The sequence below is a fragment of the Diaporthe batatas genome (assembly GCF_019321695.1).
Source record: "Diaporthe batatas strain CRI 302-4 chromosome Unknown Contig00015, whole genome shotgun sequence".
Taxonomy (NCBI): Eukaryota; Fungi; Ascomycota; class Sordariomycetes; order Diaporthales; family Diaporthaceae; genus Diaporthe; species Diaporthe batatas.
Window position 1 is genome coordinate 376,562 of NW_025408562.1, and position 21,066 is coordinate 397,627.

Here is a 21,066-nt window from a genome sequence, read left to right on the forward strand (position 1 = left end):
ATGTCCATTTAGCTCTGGCATGCTGCAACACTTACTTCTAACCTTCTAGAATTTTGAGACTCTTCTCTCTTCCAAGGTTGATTCTTATCTCATCCATCCGTCACTCCAAGCCAAACACACGAACTGTAACCTGCGCTATTACTCACCCTCATAAGACAACCCTCATTTCGTTGGTCGCACTCATCAGAATGGATCTGGTGTCGACCATCCGCAAATCAGGCTCCCGAGGCGGCGTCAACTTCAGCTGGGACGACGTCGCCAACTCAGCGCACCGGGAGAACTATCTCGGCCATTCACTGAAAGCACCTGTTGGGCGATGGCAACAAGGACGAGACCTCGGCTGGTATGCCAAAGCGGACGCAGATGATGCCAACTCCAACGAGACTGAGGAAGAGGCCAAGGCTCGCAGACGTCGGGAGGAGATTCAGAAAATCAAGGAGGCCGAGGAGGATGCAATGGCAGCAGCACTAGGACTGCCGCCCCCGGTACGGAATCAGTCAGGGGCAAACGCTATTGAAGTCTCTGGATCAAGGGTCACCGGCGACCAAGACGACGCAGAGGGTGGACTCCGAGTCACAAAACCGGAGAAGAGCGAAGGAGCTCGTGGACGACGATCAGACGGCAGAGATGAGAGGAAGAGGGAAGGTCGTGACCGCGAGCATCGTCACAGGCATCGCCACCGAAGCCGAAGTCGCAGCAGGGAAGGATACAGGGAGCACCGGAGGAGAGACCGAGACAACGATGGTGAACCGTCCTCACGCCGGGACCGCAGATCGCACAGGAGCCGGAGTCGCAGCCGGGACGGTGATCATCGCAGACGGCATAGGCACCACGGGACCACACGGAGCAGAAGTCGAAGCCGGGAACATCGGCGGTTAGGGAGAGATGAACGTCGCCAGAGGTCTCCAGACAGACGGAGGAGTCTCAGCCCTGGACATAGGCGGAGTGATCGATGAGCACTCTAAATTTCCGACACCGAGACAGCTGCAGGAGGATAGCTGTGTCAATGTTAGGAGTTTGTATAGGGCTCCCCGAGTGGTTGGCCGGAAAACTGCTATGGTCATGGGTAGACGAATTCGAAGGATAGTGCTTTAGACTGGTATGGTGGATAGTTATGCATGCGAGCGTTTCTCGATTGCTGCTTACTGGTCATTCAGGATCGGCGTTCAATCTTGCCTTTTTTCGGCGCAGAAATTATTCACATCCCATTGTTCATGAAGATACATGCGAATTTCTTGGTCATCATCAGCAAACACTCAGACACAGGCGACTGCTTGCAATAGGCCTGATCCAGGGGGCGGGGCTCGATAGACTCGGACTGGGGCGCAAGGCGGACCTGCACAGCCTGCAGGCGGGCAAGGCTGTCCGCGTGCCCAGCCCAGGGGCTAGTGGGTGGCGGACCCCTAGTTCAGGGTAGTGGGTAGGCGCACCTCCTGCATGACGCTGGTGGCCGCCCGGGCAGGCACGCGGCGGCGACAGGTCACGTACGTACTTACGGACGAAACGCAAGGCGGCGGCAGCCTTGTACGCCACCTCTCCTGTTACCTCACTCTTCCATAGACTAAAGACATTCCTTGAGAACTAGACTTGTTTACCATAATTCTCACTCTTTCTACCTCGTCCTAAGCGTTGCACTCCCCACCGACTGCGTGTTCCGTTCCCCTCACTCCGACCAGATCGCCGCGACTCGGCTGCCTTTGTAAAGCTGACACAAGGGACTCGACTCCCACGACACTCGAGACCCGAGTACCTGTCCCAGACACCGATATCGATTCTCGCGACTATATTACCACCCATACCGTAATAACACTGCAGCAACTCGGTCCCGCCGCTTCCGAACAGGCGCAGCCTGTGGTAGCCGTGATGGACTACTCCAAGCTGCGAGCAACCGCCTTGACGGCTGGTGAAGATGAAGAAGCCGTCACTGTAGATACCAGAGCACTGATTGACAAGGTGCTGGCAAGATACTCGGGAGAATGGACGACATTGCGAGAGCTCATCCAGAACGCCGCCGATGCCCAGGCCACAACTGTCTCGATCACTTATGAGACCCTGCCCTCGACCACGACGCCTCTACCTGCCACGCCAAACCGATCGGAACTGCTGAAGCACACATTGGCTCACCACACACTTCGTCGCTTAGTTGTGAAGAACAACGGCCAGCCATTCGCCAAGACAGACTGGGGAAGGTTGAAGCGCATTGCTGAGGGCAACCCGGACGAGACCAAGATCGGTGCTTTCGGAGTAGGCTTCTACAGCGTCTTCGCCGACTGCGAGGATCCATTTGTCAGCTCTGGTAACGAAGCCATGGCCTTCTACTGGAAAGGAAACGCCCTCTTCACAAGAAAGTTGGTCCTGCCGCCGGAGCAATGTACAAAGGACACTGCTTTTGTCCTTGATTACCGTAACACGACGACACCAATTCCGAATCTACTGTCCATTAGCCAGTTTCTTGCGACAAGCTTGACTTTTGTGGCTCTGCAGAACATCGAATTCTGGATTGACGACTACAAGGTCTTGTCCTTACAGAAGAAGACCGCTCCGAGTGTCAACGTGCCCATTCCGAGGGACTTGGAGACCAAGACTCGTGATGGCCTTATGAAACTGGCGATGGTGGACCGCACCAGCGCCCAGATCGATGCCTCCTTCATGGGGGCTATCGGCTGGAAACCAGTGGCTGCAACGAATGCGTCCAACGATAGCGCTGCCTCCGACGTTCCTAGCATAAGAAGCTTCTTCTCAAGGCTAGCCACATCTGCTGTGCAAGCAAACAGAAGCAAGGCAGCCAAAGAGGAAGCCGCTGTTCAACAAGCAATTGCTGAGGATATCACTGCTCAGTCGACTTCGAGCATCTTCCTCCAGGTCACGACTGGCTCAATACAGACCAAGGTGTCTGCTTCTTTTGCAGCGGAGTTGGAGCGTGCCACGAAGAAGCCACCGCCCAAGACGACAAAGTTGGCGATACTGACATCGTCATACGACGAGACTCTGGCTTCTGAAAATTCATCCAGCTCAGGCCCGGCTGCCAAGGCTGCCGATGTCTTTGCGTCAGTACTGCCAAACAAGAAACCCGGTGGCAGGATTTTCATCGGTTTCCCTACTACACAAACCACGGGGGCTGGCATGCACATCTCAGCGCCGTCTGTCATCCCCACAGTCGAACGTGAGGCCATCGACTTGAACGCCCGTTGGGTCAGGAATTGGAACATCGAGATGCTCCGAGTTGCTGGCATTATGACACGCCTGGCATTCGCCAATGAGATGTCTGATCTGGAGCTGAAGCTCCGGAGGGTCATAGACGCGAGGGCCAAGGGCTCTCAACCAACAAAAGACGAAGTCGCGAAATTTATTCCCGAAGCCCTGCACATCTTGAAAACATATTCATTTCAGGATTCGACCCCTAGCGCCAACGTTGGACAGATCATCGAGGAGTCATTCTGGTTTGCCTTTCAGAAAGCATCGATCGAAGTCTTTTCAAGTCGTGGTGTCTTGTCCTCCACTAAAGTCCGTATGGGCTCTGACGAGTTGGCAAAGTTCGTCAACGGCATACCAGTTGTCTTGGATGAGATGAAAGACGCTGTTTTTATGAGAAAGCTCGAGGACTTTGGTCTCATCCAACGGATCACCGCGGACGATATCCGCCAGGAGCTGGAAGCGAAAGCGCTGAACAAGGACCAGCTGATACACTTCATCAGCTGGGCTAGCAAGAAGGCAGCGAGTGGAGAGCTGGATCCCGGCAGTAGGTCGCGTCTCTTTGATGTGACTGTTGCCACGATTGGGGATGGGGACGACTCAGGCGAAATCATTGCACTGGCCTCTGTCAAGAACTATCTCATCAGCAACAAAATTCCACCGAGCCTGCCGATACCTCCGACAACAATTCCTTTTGCATTCACGAACCACCTCACGGAACCCCAGCTCCAGGCCCTAGGCTGGGAGCGACTGGAGACTGTGCCTTGGCTGCGATTCCTGATAGAGACGGCACCCGGCCGGGCCGAGGACGAAAACATTACCAAGTCACCCAAATTTGCCGTGTCAGTCTTGACTGTCCTGTCGAAAAACTGGGAAAACATGAGTTTGGGCTCAAAGAACACTATTATGTCTTTGCTACAAGGCATCACAGTAATGCCGACGAAGATGGGAATGAAGAAACCTTCAGAATCCTTTTTCCCTTCAGTAAAGCTGTTTGACGACTTGCCTACGATAGAAGGGTGCCAGACTCTCAAAGAGAAATTTCTGTCCGCCTTGGGAGTCCGAAGAACACTCGATCTGGACACCATTTTCTCGCGGCTGCTCAATCCTTCCGGGGAAACAACTCACAAACCTTGGAGCCATATGGAGCTCATCAAGTATCTGGCTTCTGTAACGGATGACATCCCCGCAGAGGACAAGAAGAAGTTGAAGAACTCCCAGATTTGTCCCGCAGAAGCTGGACCGGCAGGCATGGAATCTACCCAGGGCACAAAGGAGCTATACAAGCTATCTGATCTCTTCGAGCCCAAATCAGATCTTCGAGCTCTCGGGCTGCCTCTTCTGCAGTGGCCTGGGCCACCAGGGAGCTTCAGGGCCAGTTCGAAGGAGGGCAAATTTCTCTACAGCCTAGGGTTGCGCCCTTATCCTTCTGTCCCGGAGCTTGTGGAAATGATGGCGTCGTCTGACCAATCACTGAGAGAAAAAGCCAGGAATTACTTCATTGCAAACCATCAGATAAATGGATACGTTGCCTTCAACATTGCGAACACCAACAAGGCCATCCTTCCATTGCAGGGCGACGCAAAGCAGCTGGTGCCACCCTCTGCCTGCTACACCAACGAATCAGCCTCTGTGCTAGGTTTCAACATCCTGGCCAGGGACCTCCACCAGCATGCCAATAAATTTGGGGTTCCTCGTGATCCCCCGATCGAGAACTGTGTATACAGACTTATTACTAAACCCCCACAGAGTCGTGATTCTGCAATAACTTTGTTTGAATACTTCACTGCTCGAATGAACGACTTGGGTGAGGGCAGTCTGGCCAAGTTGAGAGCGGCGTCATTTGTACCTGTCAGTCGCAAGAGACGGCATGATGAATCGTCAGGGGAGAAAGCCCAGTCTCAGAGCATTACGCTCGTGGCTCCCCAGAGTGTCTATCTTGGTTCATCGTCGACGTACGGGGAGATCTTTGATTTTATCGACTTTGGTCGCACGGCAAATGCATTCTTGCTCAAGTGCGGAGCAAAGCTGGAACCAACCAAGGTGAGATATAGAAAGCCCCTAATTTCGGTTTTACGATGCAGAGACTGACAAGACACAGCATGAGATCGCCACATTTGCCTGCAGCGAGCCTGTTCGGCTGTGGACCACGGTTCAGACGTCTGAGAAGTACCTAGATGTCTTGAGATCGCTTGCAAGCGACTTGCCAACCCTGAAACGAGACAAAGATCTCTACAGGAAGATGAAGACCGAGAAATGGCTGTTGGCCTTCAAGGACGTTCCATCCCCTAAGAACAAGGGTACGGAAGATGACGAGTACAACGAACCCATGCGACATGCCCAGCTCGCCGCACCTGGTGAGATTGTCATATCGGATGACTTCTACAGCTTCCGACTGTTCAAGGAACATCTGCTCTCGGCTCCCGAAGATGATGCCCTAGAGGCCTTCTACCTGTCACTGGGCTCTCCTACAATCAGTAGCTTGGTACAAGAGGACGCGCGTGTCGGTAGATCAATGCCATCCCAGGATGGCGCTGAATGGTTGCGGAAACACATCCTAGAGCGCACGAAGTTGTTCCTACACGAGTACCGAAACATCCGGAGGGATACAATCAAGCATGACGCGAAATGGTTGGAGAAGAACCTGGCCGTTGAGGTCGTCCAGAGCGTTCAACTTAGGCGCACATTACGGGGTCAAGCCCAGTCGCACACGGAGAAGCGGTCAGCGATGGCCATGCGGTCCGCCACAGGACAAAAGTTGTACATCTCTGCTGATCAGGGGAAGCCGGATATGTACCAGGTGGGCCAGGCCGTCTGTTCGCTAATCCTCACACGCCACAATCAACAGTCATACTTCTTCTTCGAGCCGTTCCTGAAGCTTGGTCTCCTAGATCTTAGGGCTCGTGGATACAATGTTGACAGGATACTGCGTGCGAAGGCCGAGGAGGCGCGGATGGCAGAAGAGGAGAGGCGCAAGGCTCTGGAGGCTGAGGAGCAGAGAATCAGGGAGAGAGAAGCGGACTGGGCTCGCCAGAACAAAGCTGCTGCCGAGGCTGAGAGCAAGCAGCGTCCCCGCACACCAGCAGAGCCGTCGTCGAAGATGCCGGGTGCGTTTGATTCTCCCGAGGATACGCCCGAGCTCCCGCCACCACCTCCCAACCAACAGGATAGGCGCAGCAAGGGGTTCTTCTCAAACTTCACCCGCAAGTTTGGTCTGGATAGAGACGGGGCAGCGGAGCAGCAGTTGGACAAGCTGCTCACGAACCCGGGATCCGAGGCCAAGCCCGCTCCCCCAGCGCCCCAGGCTCAAGGTCCAGGTGACAGCGGCCGAGTAACGAGCCCAGCTGTTGTACAGAATAATCTGCTGCAGGCCATCCGGTCTACAAGGCCACACGACTCGTCGTCTGTGTTCAGCCCACCGCAGACACAAGAAGTCAAGGAGCAGGCCACATACTGCGACAGCAAGCCCGCCCAGAACATCGTCTTCGCGGCACAGGCGCCGCGCGGCATGAAGGTGTACCTCTCCAGGGAGCTCTCCACGGACCAGATGAGCTTCCTGACCGCCAACGGGGACGCGATCTCGACCTTCGAGTCGCTCCTGCGCGACGTCGCGGACGTCTACGGCGTCTCCCCCACGGCGCTGCAGATCCACTTCGACGAGGAAGGGCCCTGCATCGCCTTCAACCTGAACGGCAGCATCTTCTGCAACCTGCGGTACTTTAGGCAGCTGCACTACGACAAGATGAGGGCCGCCGGCCCCTCGGGGGCGGCGACCAAGGCCGAGGCCGGGATCTGGTGGTTCGTCGTCGTGGCGCACGAGCTCGCCCACAACCTCGTCGGGCCGCACGACGCCAACCACAGCTACTACACCGAGTCCTTTGTCCAGGAGTACTTCACCAAGATGATGTCGCGCGCCATGTCGTGGACCAACGCCGCCGCCGCCCAGGCGTCAGATAGCCGTGGCAGCCAGCGACAGATCCCGGTCACCATCAACGGGGCTCAGCCTGAGCAGCAGCAGCAGCAGCAACTACCGCCTCCGCCGCCTTACAGTAAGATGAACTAGGCGCGGAAGTCTCAGAACCTTTCCGGCGGGTCTTGGCCGGCGCGGGTACAAAGGGGTACTTGGGATCAACAGGAATGTACTGTGGTCTTAGGCGAGGGCGTTGCCGAGGGAGTGGGAGGCCATAAGACAGCCCTGGAGGATTCAGAAACGTGTTGTTGGGGGACAAGGCTCCGGGTTGACGGCAGGGCTCGCGTGGAGATTTCAGGAGGTACACACACTAGACGGGGCATTCAGCACGGCGTTGATGAGACACATTTCGTTGAGCGTTCGACGCAATGGAATTTTTGCTTGGTATTTTTTGTTTTCTTTCTCGTTTCGCTTTCTTCATTTCGTACCTGCATCCAGACAGAAGCAAGGACGGAGAGGGTAGATGTTGATGAGCATCTCGGGGCTCATAGCGTACTACATTAGACAACATATCTGTAACAGACGAAAAGACCACTCAGATTCGTCGGGGGCCAAACGCCCCCTCGACTAAACCTCGATTAAGGACCTGTCAAGTTCGCAGCCACGTGGGGTGTGACGCGAGGCCATTCCACCGGCCGGGGTGTAATACGGATGGGTATATGAGTGGGTGTGTGTGTGCGGCCGACCCCGTCTTAGGCCCCATGGGTGATCAACACCCTGTGCTTCCGCGGTTAGACAACGCCGCATTCGCCGGCCAATCTCGTGGTGGCTCTATTTGGAACGTCTTTGGGGGCGCTCTGCCCTCTTCTCCAATCTTGTTTCAATCTCGAGAAAGAAGCCTGGAGGCGAGACGAGAAATAGACGAAGCTTAGGATTTGGGACGGGGGGGCAACTCACCGGGCCGGAGTGGCCGCCCGGTAGGATTTTTGAGTTGGCTGGTTCGTGACCGCCCCTTAGGAATGTCTCTGCCACTCTGTGACAAGCCACCGGGGAGAGGGTACGGCGGTATCAGCCTCACCTCACCTCAGCTGAGACCCCTCTTAGGCGGCTCTGTCATCCCCCAAAATCGGCGATATGGGCGGCAGTTTGACGTTGACGTTGGATAACAACGTGGGGATTACTCACCGTGGTGTGCCCTTCTTAGAAGGCCGTCAGTACTCTGTTCCAGTTGTCATCACTCGAGGCCGAGCAAAGGCCCGGTGGAAACATCCGAGACAGGGACGTCGTGCTCGGCTATTACAACCTCGTGTTTGCGATTTTTTGTCATTGCTGTCCTTGAAATCTTCGTTTCTCGGTGTGTCTTCCAAGGTTGTTGTCTCTTATTCCATTCTCGCTCTCTTAGTCCTTCCTCCTTTTGCCCTCCCTGCCGACCTGCCGACCTGGTTTTTTTTCTTTTCCAACCCTCTTTCGGACGGCGGCAGGTGTAACCGTTGCTGTGGCGCGGTAGTCTGGTATTTATTGCCCATGACAGCGAAGAAGCAGGGCGACGATCTCTTCTCCCGTGCATTCTGCTGGCTCTTCTCTCACACCCCCTGCCCACCATTCTTTCGTGCAACTCGAGCTGCACATATCCATGTTACCAGAAAAAAAGGCCAAGGGACGCCGAGTGACTCCTAATACCGTGATATTCCTGTGCCTGTCAGCCTGCCTGCCTGCTAGCCAGTCAAAGTCGTGTAGCCTCCCTCGCCCACATCCGCGTAGGTCGCGAGCCTCCTTGGCGCAGGGAACGGTTGTGTAACCACCCGCCCCCCTTGTTCCTGTCATCTGCAAATGTTGGGGTCGCACGCAGCTGACAGGGAGATCTGCGCGTGGCTTGTCTAATCCTCGGTGCGACTTGACTCGATCGAATTTTTTTCGAGTGAGCGTATGTGTTGTTTCTTTTCTTACCTCACCCTCAATGTTCTGTTCCTTCTTCTCACGTCCCTTGTCGCCCTCGCCTTGACCGGCGTCATTTCCGCAAAGCAAAGCTCCGGGCCGTGCCCCGTCCAATCCGGCTGCCCGCCGCTGAGACATACGTAGCTGTCAACCCTGCCTCACGTTCGCGCCCTGGCCGGATGCGTAAAGAGCTGCAGCACCGCGTCTGTTGGGGGCGCGCGCGGGACGCAGGAAGAGGACCAGAGCCAGCGCTGGCAGCCCGGCCGGGGAGGCAAAGAGTGGACGGGCGACGTGCAGCATCCGTTGAATCCGTCGATGGGTCAGGGCAGAGGATGGGGCAGATTTACGTCAACGGCCCCTGACAGCTTGCACCTCACCTGGGACGGCGACGGGAGGGAGTTGATCTAGGCTGCTAGGCCGATGTCGTGGTCGCGGCCCACACGCGTGCGCGTTCAACTTGACACATCGACGTCAACGTTACGGTAGCACACAAAGACCCGTGGAAGCAGGCATCGTGGTTCCACCGTTTGTCGATACACGGGCCTGGCGGGCCTGGCGGGCCTGACGACGGGACCCATCCCTGCTGTTGTTCTACAGCCAGCCGGGCCCAGCCTGGCCATCTGTCGTGGGGCTTCGACGCCCGGCACCAAGGTGGAAAATGATGAGTGGCCTTTTCGCCTTTTTCCCCCCACATCTCTTTCTTGGTTTCTTTATGTGTCCCCTGCCGTTCAGTGGTCGAGACCCGTTGGACCATCGTCGATCGCCCGTCGATATCCCTTCCGTGTCTGCCGTTGCCTGTACACTAACGGGGCCCAGGCCCACAATCTACGGCTTGTCGGGAGGTCGGACCTCTGGTCTTCAGGCCTTGTGCTGGACCCACTCCTCCGAGGGGTCGACGAACATGCCGATGTTAAGATTGACCCAGCCATCATTCCCTAGCCCAATTTATGTGGGTTGTTCCGTACGGTCGGTCTGTCAGCCGGGTAGCCTGGCAGCAGGGCAGCAGGGCAGCAGCGCCAGGAATTCGTCGTTGGCGGGAGGCTCAAACTCAAATTCCCATGGGACAGCCTGGCACTGTCAGAGCATATGTCTCCACTGGCTTGAGACGAAACATCGAGCCTTGTGAATACAATACGTGGGCTGATGGACAGACCAACAGCCGATTCCAACAGCAGACATCGCATGGCATCGAGACGTGTTTAGACTGACTGACTGGCTGAACTGACTGACTGGCTAACTGACTGACTGACTGACTGACTGCTCGTTCGCTCTGGTTCCACTTGTAAGCGACTACGGACGTGACAGCGTGCGTCAAATTCTCGGGTCTTTTGATGCTCTCGGGGGCGTGCACACAAGCGACACTCTGGAGCCGGGCCCTGTCCTTTGGGCGCAGATCCTGGCAAGAGAAAAAAAAAAGACCGAGCTGAGGGCTGATGCACAGGACGGGATATTGGCTTGCTGGCGAGGTTGGAATTTTTGGTAAAACAGCCAGCCCTTGGAAGGCACAGGCACAGGCACAGGCACAAGAGTGCCGAGAGCGTTGTTCTCCTTTGTATCGTACCTGCCCCGCTCTCTCTATCTTTCCCCCCAGCCAACAAGCCAACAGGGCAATCCACCGCCCGACATGGGAAGGTGCCTCGTGGGCTACTTCTTCGACCTTGTCAGGGCCCGCTCGAGTGCGCGGGCTGGTGTTGAAAAGGACAGCTACGGGCAACTTTTTTGTTTTCTCCTTCTGCGCCAAGCCGCGGACAGGCAAGTGCTGTCAAGGCCAAGCCACCAACGGTCAGAACGTCCAAACGTTATGCCATCAAGATCACGCCACACAGGGCAGCCGTACATTTACAGCTCTTATTCCCACTTTGTCTCCCATAGTCTCTCCCCCAGTCTCCCCTTCCCCCAATCCTGGCCCCTCCTCGACTCCTTCTCCTTGTTGTGCAGGAATCGCGGGCGGGCCGTCTTGACCTTATTGCGCCTCGCTCGGTTGTGTCTCGTGTATGGGCGGCCGTACTCGTCTGTGGGACCCCCAAGGATCCAACTATGTAAGCTTTCTCAGCGCACATAATCAACCAAGCCTGCCAGCCTGTCTCTGGTCAGACGGCCAGGACGGCCAGGCACAGATTTCCGCTCGGGGCCGCAGCTTTGAGGCAACTGGGCATTTCAGATCCAGCAGCCCTGCAGGATTAGATCGCGTCCGGAAGGGGTCTAAGTCTGGTGATGTGAGACCTGTACACAGTACCATCCTGACCGACCCGAGCCACGAGCTGTCGCCCGTTCCGCGCTGTGCACACTGTATCTCGTTGTACCGCTAGCCCTTCATATACCGAGGCTAGGCTACAATGTAGTCAAAGGTCCCCCCCCCCCCATCCTTCCCGCCCTTTGGGCACAGCTGCGGACGGCGCAGGGCTTTCAGGAGGAGCGTGGGTGCGTGGGTGCTGGAAAGGGGCTCCCGGTTGGATGCTTCCCATGGCGGCTACAACGTGGTTGGACTGGTCCCGTGTGACCTTGGGACGCCGGTACATTGCTCGTCGCTGCGAGGTCACCACGAATGGGGGGACTCGAGGGCCAGACAGAGTAGTTTCGCCCTCCCGTGATATTGTACCCGCTACCCGCTACCCGCTCGCTGCTGCAGCAGCAGCAGCCTTCCTAGTGCCCGTCCTCTCCTGGGGACGAAGGGGGAAGGGGGTGGACCTGCCCAGGCCGGCGAGGCGCCACAGACGAGCTGGTCGGTTATCAACCAAGATATGCGCAGCCGCAGCCTCCCAGGCAAGTCGTACAGGCCAAATGTAGCGAGACGTGTGTACCATCATCCTCAGCCCGTGGAGCCACGGAAAGAGCGAAGGCACCAAATCTGAGGCTAGACGAGTAGTCAGTAGATGGATGAGGGAAGAGCAACAGTCAGGTCCAGAGATGGGGGCCGCAGCCGCAGGGGAGAAAAGTCAGCGCCGTCAATTATAAAAACGAGCGTCGTGGCTCGTTGATCGGCAGGTCTGTCCGTTTGACTGTCCGTTTGTCTATAATTACAAGTCAGTCGAAACCCGTGAAAAAGGTCCATCGTACCACTATTATCATCAGATCCCTGAGACCGACCCATGGTCAGCCAGACCAGACGACCGACACATCACGGCCCTCTTTGAACTTCCTTTGTTGCGGTAGAAACACTAGAAAGTCTGCGGTTACCGCCCACCTGCAAACCAACCCACCTATCACAAGAGAACCACAACCTAGACAATGGCACCTCAGAACATCTACGACGACCCTGTCTTTTTCGACCTCTACTCCGAGTACCCTCGCGCTAAGGAAGGAGAGAAAGGAGCTTCAGAATGGCCCGAGCTCCTGCAGATGCTACCCCACGACCTCAACGGCAAGAGGGTGCTGGACCTCGCGTGCGGCGAGGGCTGGTTCGCACGGTGGTGCGTGTCGCGCGGCGCAAAGTCAGTCGACGCCTGCGATATTAGCGTCAACATGCTGCGCAAGGCCGAGGGCCTCACCAAAGGGCCCAAGACCACATCCACCACGACCACCTCCGCATTGGGCCTCGGCGCGTACGGCGGCGGCGGCGCGAGGGGCGTCGGCGCCGACGACGTCGAGGACGGGCTCATCCGGTTCACGCGCGTGGACCTCGAGACGCTGCAGCTGGCGGCCGAGACCTACGACCTGGTCTTTTGCGGGCTGGCCCTGCACTACGTCAAGAACCTGGCCGGCCTGATGCACCAGGCGCACTCGTCCCTCGTCCCCGGCGGCGTGTTTGTCTACTCCATCGAGCACCCGTTCCTGACGGCACCCACCTGCCCCAAGTTCATCCGCACCCCCAGGACCAACACCAACAACAGCACCGCCCAGCCCGACGGCGGCGAGGAGGTCGACCAGTGGACCGTCGACAGCTACTTCACCGAGGGCGTGCGGTCGGTGGACTGGATCGTCAACGGCGTCATCAAGCAGCACCGCACGCTGACGTCGTACTTCGAGGCGATGCGCGAGGCCGGGTTCGAGGTCGAGAAGATGGACGAGTGGGGCGCGACCAACCAGGCCGGGAGGAAGCACCCGGACTGGGTGGAGGGCGTGATCCCTCGCTTCCTGCTGGTCAAGGCGAGGAGAAAGGGCAGGCAGGCGAGGCCGTGGGGTGGGATTGCAAAGGTATTTGGCTTCTCCTCGCAGTAGGAGGGGGGATATGAAGAGAAGAAGAAGTGAGGCGACATGCTGGGGGGAGCCGGGGAGGCGGACGTGACCTCGGGAGCTGTCTGGGAAGGTGCCCAGGTGTTGGGGGCTGGTACTTCTGGCACATTGTAAATACATCCGGTACTTCTACCATTCTAGCAGCTAGACTAGGCGGTTGCGAGTAAACATACTTTTTGGCACGACTTCCTTCAAGTCCCTACGGAGTAGTATTTACTAACATAACACCACCGCTGGTGGGTGGCAGGGCGTGACCTCTACCTCTTCCCCTTCCTCCTCCTACCTCTGTGCCGCCTCTGTTGCCGCCTGTGTTTCCACAGCGGCACCGGTGTGTTATGTATCTGTTTGCCTCTGCGATTGCCATCCCGATTGCCGTTACCAGTGTCTCACGGGCTGTCAATCCTCCCCGTCGCCGCGAGCATGACACGCCGGCGGTAGTTGAGCAAGTCAGACAGCCTCCTCCTATGGGGGTCCAATTGGCGGACAAGCTTTTTGGATGCTTGGCCCCAGTCCAGCCCTGGCAAGATGGGATGGACCATGCAGGGTCCCAATGGTAAGGGAGTACGGGGTGCAAGTGCAGCACCCAGTAGACTGCTATTCTCGTGTGTGTATGTGTGCGTGTGTATGCATTGTGTGCCTTGTATGCAGCCCGCGTGGCATATCACACACGCTTGGTTCATGCCCGCATATCCTACAATATGCAGACCTGTCTGTCTGTCTGTCTGTCTGCTATGGATGGTACCGTGCCATCAGAAGGAGTGTGGCTGATGCTGCTGCTGCATGGGCTAGACCACCGAAACAGCACATACTATAAAACAACCTTGAAGTGTCAAGCTGACAGCATAGGTAGCCTGCGCTGTGGAGGACTGAACGGCTGGATGGGGACAACCTGTTGTTAGCTAACGAGTCTAGCTTAACTGTACTAAAATGAGCAGAGGACTGGAGGGGTGGAGGGGTGGGCTACCAGCTACCTACCCCACATTTCTCTTTTAGCCCCGTCCTGCCGTCCCACTTGTCCGACGTCAAGCTCCGCCAGAACCTGGGAGCGGGGGGAAGCCGAGCGATGCCCGAGAAACGACCGCCAACGCCATGGCAACGCGCCGGCGGTGTCAGGACAGGCAGACCCCGAGGGGCCGACATCTTTCCTCATCGAGCATCAAGCCGCGACCGGTGACCAGTAGTACTACACGGCCGAAACCACCAGGGCGAACCAGGCAGCCCCAGACAGCCCAGGAACTCGAGGGCAGCACCATGCGGGGTCGGCGACAGTCTCGCCGGTCGTGGCCATTCATGGGTTCTGCTGCACATCGAGTGAGACCGAGGCTGGCTTGGCCTTGTATCGTGCCAGCACCCCATTGCTCCGGCTGAACAGAGACATGCATTGCGGCCAGGCCAGGCCAGGCGAGGCGGGTGCGGGTGCGGGTGCGGCGTGTGGTTGATGAAGAGCAGCAACAAGAGCTGGCCATGACAGAGACATGGGTCAGGCACGGAGTCGGGAGTACGGATACGTAGTACGTAGTAGATCCACCATACAGAGCTCGGGTGGGGCCAGGACCCGCCCTTTTTAAGTGGCAGACTGGTGCTGACTGGGTATGGCATTGGGACATGGCATTGGCAGGATGGAGAATCCAGGCACACCCAGGCCGCTTGAATGTCGGCGTTTGATGTCACCACTACCTCAACGACACCTGCCATGTACGCCATGCTATCAAGCTCTGGACCGGCTCCCGCCACCCAGACATCAGGGTGCACCTCTGGTATCGTGTACCCAGCTCCTCAGCTCCTGCACAGGGATCCGGGTCAGATGGCCCTCTCCCAAGCTCATGCAGCCAACCTTGAGCGCAGGACTACCGGATTATCTCTTACACACGAGAACGAACGTGTCGTACGTGTGTGGTGTACTGTGTGAGAGGAGGAGGAGGAGGAGCGAGAGAGAGAGACTCACCTCTTCCTTCCTCCTTGCCCCCCTTGCATATCCTTACATCGGACCTCCCCTGGGACACACATAAATACCTGGCCCTGCTCCTTCCCAGACCTGTTTGGGAGATGATCGTGTCGTAATCAGATCATACCTCTGAATTAACCTTGTCATTGCCTTGTCTGGCCTGATCGTTAGTAAACCCGACCCAGCCCCGAGCATCCCTCTCACCCAGGAAGGCGCGGCCATCGTCCCGCGAGACCTATAAGACCAGCTCGCCCTCCCAAGGCTCGCCCATATTGACCTCTCACAGACAGCTCGAACGCATCCAATTCACCCTCATCCTCTTCTCTACACATCAATTGAGCCTCACAAACCGCCAAAATGGTACTTACTTCTGCATCTCGTCCCCTAGCCCGCTCACTTGGTCCCATTGCTTCGCGCAGCAGAGGCCTGAGCTCTCTAGCTTCCGCCTCTGCCGTCTCCAGCTTGAGGAACTCTGCCTCTCGGTCTGGGGGCGTCACATCTCGACAGGCTGCCGCAAACTCGCCAGTTCTGCCAGGCTCAATATGCCGGAGCAAGCTGGGACCACTGACGTCGATCCGGTCGCTGACAGGTTTCCCCCGTGAAAAGGTCAAGGTGCTTATGGTCCTGTACGATGGTGGCAAGCACGCCGAGGAGGTAAGCAGACCAGATATTTCCTTCTTCCTGTGTCTTAACCCAGGAGCCCCCAATGCGCCGTCCGCCGACAGCAGCTCCTCGTCTCTTCGGGTCCGCGCGAACGCGCAGCGAATCGCCCCCTGCAGATAACCCCCCGATCTCCTCTCTCTCCCAAAACGCGAATTCCCGGGCTAGTCTATACGCTGCGTGCTTTGCTCAGCGTTACTACGCGATGCTACACACTACGGAAGACGGCCAGCTTTTCTGTGGCCCGGTAGATTGGTTACAGAATTGCGGGGTAGCATTCGTGGTAGAGAGCAGGGGTCGGAGGTTGGTGGTTGTGGGCGATCTATCGCACGCTCGATCCGATTGTCGATTCTCCCTCACTGCGTGCTGTGGACGTCAATCGCATGGACGAGCGGGTCGATCCTCCTACACCTCTACGCCCGTTGCGGCGGGTAGCTGGAGAAAAAGCTGCAGCACGCGCACACACACACACACAGTTGGGGAAGTGCGGGGTGCTCGATTGGAGAAGCGGCTGCCGCGTCTGGGCGCGGCCTGGGGAAAACAAGTGCAGCGCAGATCGCTAACAATAATCCTCCCGCTCCCAGGTCCCCGGTCTGCTTGGCACCACCCAGAACGAGCTCGGAATCCGGAAGTGGCTCGAGGACCAAGGCCACACTCTGGTCACCACCTCTGACAAGGAGGGTGAGAACTCAACCTTCGACAAGGAGCTTGTCGACGCTGAGATCATCATTACCACTCCGTGAGTCTCATTCCATTCCTCTGGCTGCTCAGCCCTCGGCTGTCCGGCCGTCCACTTCTGCTAGTCATTCATATCTTTCACTTGGCTTGTGAAGCACTCAAACTGATCCACAATCTCATAGCTTCCACCCTGGTTACCTGACCGCCGAGCGTCTCGCTAAGGCCAAGAAGCTGAAGCTTGCCGTCACCGCTGGTATTGGCTCCGACCATGTCGACCTGAACGCTGCCAACACCACCAACGGTGGCATCACTGTTGCTGAGGTCACCGGCTCCAACGTTGTTTCCGTCGCCGAGCACGTCGTCATGACCATCCTTCTTCTCGTCCGTAACTTCGTTCCCGCCCACGAGCAGATTGAGCGTGGAGATTGGGACGTCGCCGAGGCCGCCAAGAACGAGTTCGACCTCGAGGGCAAGGTTGTCGGTACCGTCGCTGTTGGCCGTATTGGTGAGCGTGTGCTGCGCCGTCTCAAGCCATTCGACTGCAAGGAGCTCCTCTACTACGACTACCAGCCCCTGAGCCCCGAGAAGGAGGCTGAGATTGGCTGCCGCCGCGTCGAGAACCTCGAGGAGATGTTGGCTCAGTGTGACGTTGTCACCATCAACTGCCCTCTGCACGAGAAGACCCGTGGCCTGTTCAACAAGGATCTCATCAGCAAGATGAAGCCCGGCTCTTGGCTCGTCAACACCGCCCGTGGAGCTATCGTCGTCAAGGAGGACGTCGCCGATGCCCTCAAGTCCGGCCACCTCCGTGGCTACGGTGGTGACGTCTGGTTCCCACAGCCCGCGCCCAAGGACCACGTCCTGCGCTACGCCAAGAACCCCTTCGGTGGCGGCAACGCCATGGTTCCTCACATGTCCGGTACTTCCCTCGATGCCCAGAAGCGTTATGCCGACGGCACCAAGGCTATCCTGGAGTCGTACCTGACTGGCAAGTTCGATTACCGGCCCGAGGATCTCATCGTGACCAACGGCGACTATGCCACCAAGGCTGTAAGCTTCCGCACCCGCCCTCCCCCTCTCATGTGACACCCGCAACCGAATGCTAACCCTCTCCACAGTACGGCCAGCGCGCCAAGAAATAAATGAGGAGTCAAGTTTGAGCTCCCAGCGGTAATCTCGAGCCATGAATTGGACGGCATGCTCGGTGGAAGGTTATTTTGTTTATAATCGGAAGATGACGATGCTATGATTCCCACGCCTCATATAGTTTGGAGGTAAATGAACGAAATAAATGAATAAAAATTTTAAAGTAACAAATAACAGTACCACTGGTGACATGTTTCAAGGGGTAGGGCGTTTATGGAAGCATTGGCCTATGTACGGTTCCCATATTCCTAAGTACAATTTTGTAAACAAGTAGCTTACAGCCAACCGCAACAATGAGACAGGCTTACCTGAGCGACGGTGAGCTGGAAGATATTCTCCTGCCGCAGCTTTCGTCTGGCACAATATATTCATTACATGGCGGCTTTCTTTCAGCGTCGGCAAATGACTTCGAGCCAACTTGTCAAGATTGTCAGTATACCCAGGCATCACGTAGCGTCAACTGGTCGAATCCAAGTACTTTGGGCGGGTTAAATGTGCAGACCCACCATATTTAAACAGTGAGCATTTCAACAAATGTCCAACTCATGAGGGTAGAAAAGGCGCGGCTTTACACACCGACTCGTCTTGATTATAGTGCCAAAAATATTAAGTACATCATATTTCCTGTTGGCTTCTCTGCCGCTGCTCTTTTTTTGGGCCCCAGCGGGCCATGGGGGGTGATGCATCTCTATATGTGCACAATTCACCTGCCGGAAACCCCCCCCCCCAACAATGCAGCCTAAAATACAAAGACACCGGGCGGAAGCTCCTGTGGAATTTCTTGTTTTATTTTCCTCCCCTTCTCTCAGCTCCGCCACCGCCTCCAGAACTTCCACCACGGCCCGGACTCGTCCTCGTCGTAGTCGCGGTTGGGCCGCTTGGGCGGCGCAGAGGTCCTGACGCGCAGGAGGTAGACGGGGACGCCGGCCGAGACGAAGGCGATGACGAGCAGGGTCTGGAGGGGCTCCGCGAAGACGGCGCGGCTGAGCAGGAACAGGCTGACGCAGCAGAAGATGATGGGGGTGGTGATCCAGGTGCGGTAGGGGCGCTCGAGCTCGGGCTCGCGGACGCGCAGGACGATGAGGGCGAGGACGGTGAGGAAGTAGAAGGAGTAGCCGGCGACGCCGTAGAAGGTGAGCAGGGTGTCGAACTCGCCGACGACGACGTAGGCCGTGGTCAGGGCGCAGTTGAGGGCCAGCGCGTTGATCGGGGTGAAGAAGAGGCCCTTGTCCTCGTCGCCGAGCAGCCGCCCCAGGCGGCCCGAGAGCCAGCTGCGCGTGCGCACCGTCGAGACGTGCTGGTTCTCGGGCGCGCTGGAGCCCGCGCCGATGCGCCCGAACAGGGCCGGGATGTAGCCCTCCTTGCCCGCCGCGTAGACGAGCCGGCTGCTCGTGAAGGTCGAGCTGTTGAGCGCGCCGAAGCACGACGCGCCGACGATCAGGGCCAGGAGCAGCGACCCGACCGGGCCGAACACCTTGGAGCCGAAGAGCACGGCGATGGTGTTGGACGAGTTGGTGGCCGCCAGGGGCAGCACCAGGAAGTACGAGATGTTGGCCAGCACGTACGAGAGGATGACCAGGGGCATGGCCGTGTGGATCACCCGTGGCAGGTCCCTGCTTGGGTTGCGGAATTCCCCCACGACGTAATTTGTCTGAGACAGTGTCAGCGGGATGCGGGATGCGGGATGACTTAGTCACTCGGTCGATCAGTCGGAAGCACTACTCACGTTATCCCAGCCGTCGTAGGCCCAGAGACCAGCGTACAGAGCCACCGCCCACGCTGAAGTCTCCGTCTTGGTCCCCTCGAACCACTCGTGATTCTTCCAGTCTAGGTTCGGCTTCCCCGAGTAGGAATACCCAGTGGCTGCGACCACGACCCCCGTAATTGTGACGCCTAGCAATGCAATAAACTTCATGAACATGAGCAAATCGTTAACCCTTGTCCCGAGCTTGGTCGAGACGCAGTTCAAAAATGTCACCAGGAAAAGCCCAGCCAAGCCCACTGACTTGTTGATCCAGGGGTTGATGGTCTCTGCTTCTGCGCCAATGGCGGCGCGGACAACGTATTCCCCCATGATGATGGAGATGATGGCCGAGCTGCCGGGCTTCAGCACCAGCACGGCGGACCACATGAAGAGGAACCCGAATATCTCGCCAAATATCTTGGCCAGATACACCTGCGACCCTCCATTCAGGGGTATGGCGCCTCCCAGCTCTGCATAGCTGGCCGCGCCGGTCCAGGCGAGTATCCCGGCTATTACCCAGACGATGAGCGCGGCGCCCGGCGAGCCGACGTTGGCGTTCACCTGGCTCGGCGACGAGAATATCCCAGACCCGATGATGAGGCCAACAATCAGAGACAGCCCGTTGAGATATGTCAGGGTCTTGTTCTTCTCGAGGGACCCCCCGCCCAGACCGCCACTCTGCGCCGGCGCGGCTGGGGCGCCGATGGGTGTGTAGCCGGCGCCGGTGGTCGAGGACAGCGGGAAGAGGTTTGCGGTGAAGTCGAAGCCCGAGGACACGGAGAACGTGCGCCCGTGGCCCCCGGGGCGGCCGTTGGCGGCCGGGTTGCCGGCGTCTAGAGGGTCATCCTGCTCGAGGGACAGCTTCCGCGACGAGGATATGCTGGGCCGCGAGTCGGTCTCTGCTGTGTCGAGCTGGTCGGAACTCGCGAGCGACGCGAGTTCCAGCGAGTCGCGCGTGTGCCCTTGGAGGTTCGACGAGTACAAGGGTGGCATCGTTTAGGAGGAGGAGAAAGAGTGCGAGCCGAGCGCACCCGGCTGGTTGGGTGTTATATCGTGGTCCACCAAGTCCAATGCTTCCGCTATTGTAATGTTCCAGCTAAGACAAACATGTTCGGAACAAATCAGTCTTGTCGGGAACTTGTCGTCGCCTCTCGCGCTCTGCTTGAGGCCGCGGCGTGGGCGTCGTCTTCCGAGTTTGCGGTCGGGCGTATCTGCTCACAAGGGTGCGGACAGCACGTGTTGGAGCAAGGCCAAGATGGCGCGGCAGGAGAGGTCGTATCGACAAAGAAGCACCGTTAAAGAAATCCCAAAGCCTAGTCTGTTCCAAAAAGGAGCCGAGCGAAGTCTGCTATGTGCGAGTATCCAGGACTGCCAGGTCGGAAATCAGAGTGTTATGAGACAGATGACGGTTGCGGAAAGGAGACGGGCGATACACGGCAGGCATTGCCCAAAGGTGGGCAAACAAGCATCCAAGCCAAGAGCCACCCGGGCCGTCTGGCTGGCTGGGGGAGCCTATCAAGCCTATATCTGGCCCTGTTCTGGGGCGCAACGTGCCCCGGTCCTGCAGCGCTAGAACAGCCGAAAAGGCCAAGACGAAGGTCGAGTGGTCCAGAAATCCCCTTGCAAAGGCCCGTGCCCGGCCATGGGGCCTGGGGGCGTTTCGGCAGCTCCTGAACTACGTAT

The 21,066-nt window shown here is 57.5% G+C and overlaps 4 protein-coding genes across 4 annotated transcripts; 3 read left to right on the forward strand and 1 right to left on the reverse strand.

The window, feature by feature from the left end:
* Window positions 1-188: 188 nt before the first annotated feature.
* KVR01_011226 (uncharacterized protein) lies at window positions 189-7,255 on the forward strand (the record flags this gene model as incomplete). The annotated part of the gene is made up of 5 exons (XM_044791022.1): window positions 189-485; window positions 520-852; window positions 886-945; window positions 1,741-5,235; window positions 5,294-7,255. 5 exons carry the CDS (start codon window positions 189-191, stop codon window positions 7,253-7,255), a joined length of 6,147 nt encoding a protein of 2,048 aa, XP_044639601.1.
* Window positions 7,256-11,981: 4,726 nt separating this feature from the next.
* KVR01_011485 (uncharacterized protein) lies at window positions 11,982-13,195 on the forward strand (the record flags this gene model as incomplete). The annotated part of the gene is made up of 1 exon (XM_044784245.1): window positions 11,982-13,195. Exon 1 carries the CDS (start codon window positions 12,266-12,268, stop codon window positions 13,193-13,195), a length of 930 nt encoding a protein of 309 aa, XP_044639860.1. The 5' UTR covers window positions 11,982-12,265.
* A 1,637-nt stretch (window positions 13,196-14,832) lies between these two features.
* Window positions 14,833-17,810, forward strand: KVR01_011281 (formate dehydrogenase (NAD+)). The gene is made up of 4 exons (XM_044785662.1): window positions 15,446-15,809; window positions 16,400-16,554; window positions 16,676-17,543; window positions 17,612-17,810. The coding sequence occupies exons 1-4, from the start codon at window positions 15,513-15,515 to the stop codon at window positions 17,633-17,635; spliced, it is 1,344 nt and encodes a 447-aa protein (XP_044639656.1). The 5' UTR covers window positions 15,446-15,512; the 3' UTR covers window positions 17,636-17,810.
* A 376-nt stretch (window positions 17,811-18,186) lies between these two features.
* Window positions 18,187-20,934, reverse strand: KVR01_011394 (uncharacterized protein). The gene is made up of 2 exons (XM_044787152.1): window positions 19,366-20,934; window positions 18,187-19,290 (listed from the first exon to the last, which is right to left on the reverse strand). The coding sequence occupies exons 1-2, from the start codon at window positions 20,374-20,376 to the stop codon at window positions 18,445-18,447; spliced, it is 1,857 nt and encodes a 618-aa protein (XP_044639769.1). The 5' UTR covers window positions 20,377-20,934; the 3' UTR covers window positions 18,187-18,444.
* Window positions 20,935-21,066: the final 132 nt, after the last annotated feature.

Excerpts from the sequence above, each read along its gene's own strand:
- KVR01_011394 (XM_044787152.1), bottom strand. The coding sequence starts at position 20,376 with ATGCCACCCTTGTACTCGTCGAACCTCCAAGGGCACACGCGCGACTCG. Across the intron at positions 19,291-19,365 it reads CCTACGACGGCTGGGATAAC|ACAAATTACGTCGTGGGGGA; the intron begins GTGAGTAGTGCT and ends ACACTGTCTCAG.
- KVR01_011281 (XM_044785662.1), top strand. The coding sequence starts at position 15,513 with ATGGTACTTACTTCTGCATCTCGTCCCCTAGCCCGCTCACTTGGTCCC. Across the intron at positions 15,810-16,399 it reads GTGGCAAGCACGCCGAGGAG|GTCCCCGGTCTGCTTGGCAC; the intron begins GTAAGCAGACCA and ends TCCCGCTCCCAG. Across the intron at positions 16,555-16,675 it reads GAGATCATCATTACCACTCC|CTTCCACCCTGGTTACCTGA; the intron begins GTGAGTCTCATT and ends ACAATCTCATAG.